Source organism: Helianthus annuus, chromosome 8, assembly GCF_002127325.2.
Source record: "Helianthus annuus cultivar XRQ/B chromosome 8, HanXRQr2.0-SUNRISE, whole genome shotgun sequence".
NCBI classification, from domain to species: domain Eukaryota; kingdom Viridiplantae; phylum Streptophyta; class Magnoliopsida; order Asterales; family Asteraceae; genus Helianthus; species Helianthus annuus.
In genome coordinates this window covers 31,525,830-31,533,192 of record NC_035440.2, presented here as the reverse complement: position 1 = coordinate 31,533,192, position 7,363 = coordinate 31,525,830, and the positions used below count along the sequence as shown (strand labels likewise).

The 7,363-nt window shown below is 38.8% G+C and overlaps 1 protein-coding gene across 1 annotated transcript; it reads right to left on the bottom strand.

The window, feature by feature from the left end:
* Nucleotides 1-79: 79 nt before the first annotated feature.
* LOC110870993 lies at nucleotides 80-1,004 on the bottom strand. Its single transcript, XM_022120007.2, has 2 exons — nucleotides 344-1,004; nucleotides 80-265 (listed from the first exon to the last, which is right to left on the bottom strand). The coding sequence occupies exons 1-2, from the start codon at nucleotides 1,001-1,003 to the stop codon at nucleotides 200-202; spliced, it is 726 nt and encodes a 241-aa protein (XP_021975699.2). The 5' UTR covers nucleotide 1,004; the 3' UTR covers nucleotides 80-199.
* Between the last annotated feature and the right edge of the window lie 6,359 nt (nucleotides 1,005-7,363).

Sequence of the window (7,363 nt, the reverse complement as noted above, 5' to 3'; positions counted from 1 at the left end):
ATGTAGGATAACACCAAGTAAGACATAGATATAAAGTGATAAGTTTCATCTTAAAATGATAGCACTGCCCTTCGAAATTGATAGGTGGTAGGCAAAAGAAGATAACTAAGTTCTAATCCGCAAGGGGGACTTACATACATACCACCATCAAATTAAAACACATCAAAAGACTTTCATAAACCAGATCCATAACTATATTTTAATGCATAAAGACAGTTGTCAGCACTTTGTTGGTCTTCAAAGATGCCTCTAACAGCTTCAGACCCTATTAATATTTTCAATCAATAGATTACAAATTAAAACATAAACTTTGTAAATATGAAATGCACGATTATTATAGTACCTCATCTTTTCCAAAAGAAACATTCTTCTCTTCAAGTTGACTCAGATCCTTGACACCAAACTTATTGATGAGGGTGATGCCAGAAATGGTGGACATTGGGTTCACCACTAGATCATCCATCACCATATATGTCACAACTTCCTTAACATACCCACGCTTCTTTATCTCATCCGCTAGTTTTGTTTCTGCTACCTGATTCGGCGGCGTTACAAGTGCCATCTTATGATTCATGTAACCGCTGCAACCGGGACATATAGAATTCGCACACAGTGTTGCATTTGACTTGCAAGATGAGTATGAGTTACTACAGTAATGGCACTGTCCTGCTGCCTTGGCACACCTGTAAACTGCTTTGGATGCACCGGACTGATCCCCAGAAGAAGCATCATAGGATAACAGAAATGTTTTACCGTTGAATGCTGTTTTGGGGTGGAAGATGTCATCCATTTTGATGCCAGGTTGAAGGTAGTTTCCATTGAAAATTTCTATGCTACCTTTGAGTTTTCCTAAGCAGCCCGCCATCTGGTTAGATCCAATTAACTCGACCAGGGTGCCCAAAGGCAAAGAGAATATGTGGAAAAGGAAATCCACAAATTCTTTTGGTACTTCTGCAAATAACACTCTTGAGCCTTTTACGTCGACCAGAAGCTTCAGACACATTTCTGGGGGAGCCATTGAAGAAAGAAGATCGAGACTAGGCTGATATCTTATAAAAAATTGATATTTGCCTCAATTGAATTGATATAAAGGGATTACATAAGGAATAAAGAATACAACCCAATATACAGAGATATTTACTTCCTAAAATATAGAACTAACCATTTGAATTCAAATTATTTGACTTATTTTGAATTCCCACATATACTCGCTTCGTTATGTTTTAGAAAATTCAAATTTATAGAGTTGATAATTTAAGCTATGATCTAGTTAATGTTTTGAAAACCGGTTTTAAACCATACCGGGTTGATCTTAGAAATGGTTCAACTGATTGTACAGGGTTGTCTAAGATGATTCAGCCAGGTTGAGTAGTTAATTCTATAATCCATAAAAATACAACTTAAAAAATAATCCAAAAATATATAATTTCATAATAAAAAATAATCTATAAGTACTTAATTTTTCAACAAGGTACTTAATTATGGCATTTGAGTGTTAAATGCATCAAATTCATTATGGAATATTGAAGATTGGAAGGTCAATTACCGGAAATATGGAAGGTTGGTTATTACCTTAATGTCAGATTGTAATAAGATATAAAAATCAAATTTGAAGATTTTGCAAACAACTTTAACGATTCTAACTGGATTTATCTGCCATATATAACAAGTAGCGCATGCTAGTTTTACTGTTCTTTTTTCGTACCAGATCCGTGTTCAGTAACCGGTATTACCGACCAGTACATACCCGTATTTTAAAACATTGGACTTGAATTAAAAAAAAATTCCCAAAAAGATTTTATTTTGAAAATATATTTATCAAAGGTATTTTGAAAAATATTTACCAAAATGGGTGAAATCTTATTTATTTTTTTTAAAAAAGAGTTTAGTATGTAAATCCTCTCGGTGACTAAGGGTGTAAACGAGGCGGGCCGAGCCGTGAGCCCGACTAGGCTCGAACTCGGCTCGTGATGTTTTATTGAGCTCGAGCTCGGCTCGATTCGAGTCTACTTATTTGAGCTCGAGCTCGGTTTGCGAGTAAAATCCAAAGCTCAAGCTCGATTTGAGCTATTTTGAGAACAACCTCAAGCGAGTTAAAACTTGGTTCGAGCTCGTTTTAATATTGCTTAAACGAGCCAAAACTCGGGCTACGATCAAGGAAGTGCCTTTAGCACATGCATAGATCACTCCTTTGGAAGGTAACGAGGTTTAACGTCCTCTAGAACAACCTCGTTGCTCAAAGGAGAGCTAGATACTGTAGGAACCGTTCGCGTAATTAAATAAAATAAAACAAATTTTATTAAATCGATTACAATACAAAAATAAGAAAGCTAAAAATTACTAGTACGAATACAACTAAAATAAATCAAAATACAAGAAAGGTGTAGAAGCAGAGTGACTGATGCACGTGTTCACACGCTTCCCTTAAAACAAATTCCGAGTCTCCCAGGAGTACTCGTTTTGTTTCCCAGGGTACAACAGCCTGAGCAAAAGTACTGTCGGAGATGGCCTACAACCCGAAGGCTACCTTGAACTTTGCAGAAAGAAGATCAGAATTCTGTAGAGAGAAATGTTGAATTGCTGTTGTGTTGCTGGTTTTCGTGGTGTGTCTTCTGTAGTGACCAAGAGCTGTATTTATACAGCTCCAGATTCGAAACCGTCAAAAAGGAATTAAAGGAGAGGTCTAAATTGCATTAAACGTCTTCAATGCAATTTAATACGTCATTAATTTCTCAGTCAAAGACCATTAACTCGTCAGTTTCGAAGTTGAACTGTAACTGCACTGTCATTCAATGCTGGAAGCTTCTACGCGCGCGCGCAATGGCGCGCGCGCAGGTCTGCACGCTGCGTCCATCTGGCTCACTGCCATGCGCGCGTGCGCCACACTGACTCAGGTCCATGCGTAAACGTGCGCCACGTCACCTGTGGACCTATACGAGCACGCCACACAGTCGCGCCGTATTGGCTCACTCTGGTGCACCGCGCACGTCACATCAGGTCCCATGCACCATGCGCAACCGCGCGCGTTCATGCCATGTGTACTCGTGCGCGGACTGCCATGTCACGCGCCTCGAACCTGCACGCCACTTCACCACTTGGTCCTTGCATCCTCTATGATCCACCAAGCGTACATGGTCAAAAATACAAAGTGCGAGCGTGCGAAGTGCAAAGTGCGCCATCAAAGGGCTGCATTGCGCCTCATCGCCCACGCCACGCGCGCGAGAGCGGGGGCGAGCGGGAGTTCGCGAGGACACTTAGTGTGTGCTTCCATAAAACAATAAGGATGGAGAGTTTCCACTTAAATACCCATTTAAGTTCCATCTCTCCTCCGATGTGGGACAAGGTGCTACTTTCCCTTTTGTTTCAGCATTCAATGTTTCAAACACACAATTTTGAGCATCGATATCTCATTCATTTTAGCTCCGTTTTGGACGTGGTTTAGTTCGTAGCGAAGCTCTTCCAACATAGAACACAAACCCACAAATAAATATATAAAACTCGCTCATTTTATTATATTTATTTCTAGTCCAAAATACAAAAAAATCATTTTCCTATATTTGTGAAAAATGCTATTTTCACCTATTTTTCTAACAGATACAACTATGATCGATACCATTTGTTAAATGACATGTTGTTTGCCCATATGGCGGCATGGAAAATAGTTAAAGATTATCTTATTAAGAAAACTAATATGCACAATATGATCTAAAAAATGACTAGTTAAGATATCTCCCAATAGTTAGACAACCAGTTATATTTTTCTTTAACTTTTTGATGTTTTTGTTTAGTCTTAAATATTTTTTTAAATTACGAAATGTTATTCTGTGACGTCATTTAATTTTTTAATTAATATAAATTATTACTTTTTAGTTAGTTAAATGGATACCATGTGCTTTAGGTAGGTCTAGGGAAAATCCAATACTGCGTCATGATGTGAAATTAGACTAAAGGGCATGGTTGCAAAAATCGCGACTAGCCGGCGATTAATCGCTGACTAGTCGCTAGTCGCCCATCAACTGAGTAATTTTCAGCTAATCAGTAAAAAAATCGCTAGTCGGCCTAGTCGGCCCTAGTCAGCCCTAATCGCGACTAGTCGGTCGGGAAAAATCGGGAAAAAACAAAAAAAAATCGGAAAAAATCAGAAAAAATCAGAAAAAATCAGAAAAAATCGGAAAAAAACACATATTCCAGCCAAAACCTCCCAGATTCCGGTCAAAACTTGTCCACTTAAAAAATTACGTATAAAAATATATGTATATATGTATAAAAACTTAAAATTATACATAAAAAGTCCGATCCGATTAATCCCGATTAATCCCGAGTAATCCCGAGTAGTCGCTAGTCCCTACCTCACCGACCCGCTAGCGACTAGCGAGTTCTCCAACCTTGCTAAAGGGTATGGAGAGGATGGGCTTGGAGGGGATGAGTCGCCACGTAGGCGCCACGTAGGAGTGGCTTGGAGAGGATGGACCTACGGGGGTGGGGGATGAACCCCTTTGTGTATATATATGTATATATGTATAGGTATATGTGAGAGAAGGAAGAAGGAGAGAGGCACGGCGGACCCGGCTGTGGGTCGCCGCTTGTGCTGGGCCGAGCCCCAGGGGGGCGGTGTGGGGGTCCGGCGCCGGGCCTAGCCGGGCATCAGCCGGCCCCCATACCTTCCAGTCTTATGAATGAAACGTCCTTAAGAATGTTTAGTGATGTCTAAGGATGGATACTAGGGGTGTTTACAACTATTTGTATCCGAAAATCCGATCCGAAATATCCGATATTCAAATTTAAAATATCCGAAAATTCGGATATTCGAATTTTTTGGATTCAGATTCGGATTCGGATAGTGATTTTAAATTTTTTCGTATATTTCGGATATACGAAATATCCGAAAATTTAATTTTTATTTTTTTCGGATATCCGAATATCCGAAAATATCTGAAGTATCCAATATCCGAAAACTTATATTCGGATATCCGAAACTATCCAAAATATCCGGTTCCGAATATAAAAAATAAAAATTAAATAAAAAGTTGGATTTTCGGATATCCGAAATTTCGGATAGTGAAATCTAGTATGCGAAAATTTTGGACATTTGAAATTCGGATAACCGAAAATTCGGATATCCGGTTTTGAATGCCCCTACTAGATACCCGTCATGTGAAATTGTGAATGAAACAAGCTTAGGAATGCTTGGTGATGTCTAAAGATAGATACCTATAACACCTCGTAAAATCGTGTCTAATAATGTATTGACACGTGTCCCTATTCCTATTTGTGCCTAATGTTTGCTAGGAGGGACTATTTTCGCCAAATGATGAAAGTATGAATGTGGAGGGACTAAAAGTGTCAACATGCTTAAACTATGCCTCTGAGTGACCTTTTACGGTGTTTGTATTCTCAAACGAGCCACTTGTTGGACGAGCGAAACCGTTTATGAATTAAATTGAAAGTTTATTAATTAGAGGACTAAAGGCGTCAACATGTTAATTTTATACCTCTGAGTGACCCTTTAACGAACCGAGAGCTTTTGATATTCGGTCATACTCTCGGGTGTGTCAAATATTGACTTTGAGGGGTTATTTGTGCCAAAAATGAAAGTATATAAGAGTTTTAGGGTTAAGGGACCAAAGCTGCCAAACTTGGAAAGTTATTTTAGGCCGCGGCGGAGCACGATAGACTTAAGCTTGTCTGTCGCGGGTAGCCAAACTCTGCCCAGCTCGAAATTCTTGCTTGGTGCCCACACAAACAACCAAAACTCACTTCTTTCGATACCAAGGGCTTGTTCCTGGTTTATGACACGTTTTAGGACACTTGTTATCATCTTTTGAAGCCTCATATCACCTGGGGATCCCCTAATCCCTCCAACACTATAATAGAAGTGTTAGCAAGCATTCCAACTTGCACCTTCTTGATTTCTTTCTTATCTTCACTTCTGGAGGTTCCTGAGCATTGGGGACTTCCTAAGCAAGTGCATTTTCATCTAAGGACCACTAGTAAGTACTCCTTTCAGTTCTATTTTCGTTTATAGGCTTTTTAAAGCCGAAAGTCATGCACTTTCGACAAATGCTTTGCCTTTCGGTTTAGACCTTAATTGTCCAGCCATTGTTCGAGACGAACATGGCTACATGATAGTAATTAGGTAGGTGGCGGGTGGGTGGCGGCGGTGGTAGTGGCTGTCGGGGTGGTGGTGGAGGCGTTGACGAGTTGCGAGTGGAGGCGATGATGGCGTCGGTGGTGGTGGTGGTGGGTGTTGGGTTGTGGTGTTGGTGATGAATGGTGCTAGATGGAATGGAATGAAAAAAAAACATGGGGAGTGGATGAAATGATTTTTAGGGAACGGAATGTCTTATGGAATGGGTGATTCCATTCCATTGACCAATCAAACACCTCTTTCTTCTTTCCCTACCTTAAGTAATTAGGGCTTATGTGTGTTTAGTTAGGACTTATTATGTTTAATTAAGTTTAAGTAATATTTTAATTAGGTTTATGTAATATTTTAATTAGATTTGTATAATATTTTAAGGTTTAAATATTTTTTGTTTAATTTAACTAGGTTTAAAGTTTTATTATACTAAAACGATTTACATATTAAGAGGGCCAACATGTGACATACCAGACGCGTTCAGTTGGGTAATCCGATTCAGATTCTCACATCGGGGGGGGGGGGGGGGGGGTTCCTATGTGTTGGATATGAAATTCAACTAGGTTTAAATATTTTTTGTTTCATTTAACTAGGTTTAAAGTTTTCTTATACTAAAACGATTTACATACTAAGAGGGCCAACATGTGTCATACCAGACGCGTCCAATTGGGTAATCCGCTTCAGATTCTCAAGGGGGGGGGGGGGGGATCCTATGTGTTGGATTTGAAATTCGGACGGAGTGGGTGTAATCGTTGTGGATGCTCTTAGTTTAGTTAAGAAATATCTAAAAATATAATTTTGGCAATTACTCTTATACTTCATTTATTTATGTTTACGTTAAGTAAAAACCTATTATTAAACACAGACTAAAATGGCTCTATACATGAAATATATTGGCCCTCCAATTAAATTTTTCTAGTTCCACCAAGCGTTTGATATATGACAATAAGCATGGATATCAAGTCTTAATTATTAGCTATACTTAATGATATAACCAATATCTACATTTAATCAAAGAAAAAAATCGCGTGAGTTTTAGGAAATACGAAAGCAGTATAAATAAAAAGTCAATAGATTTAATCTTTAAAGTGACATCAACCATGCCTTACAAATGGATTGTCTGTTCTTCAAAGGTTAAGCAAAAGAAGATAACATAAGGAGACTTTAAGTGCCACAGTGAAACTAGATCAAAAGATTATCATAAACCAGAACCGTATCTATATT

What these genes read in the sequence shown, in the direction of transcription:
- LOC110870993 (XM_022120007.2), bottom strand. Translation starts at nt 1,003, where the DNA reads ATGTGTCTGAAGCTTCTGGTCGACGTAAAAGGCTCAAGAGTGTTATTT. An exon ending in TTTCTTTTGGAAAAGATGAG is followed by an intron (nt 266 to 343) that starts GTACTATAATAA and finishes AAATATTAATAG; the next exon opens with GGTCTGAAGCTGTTAGAGGC.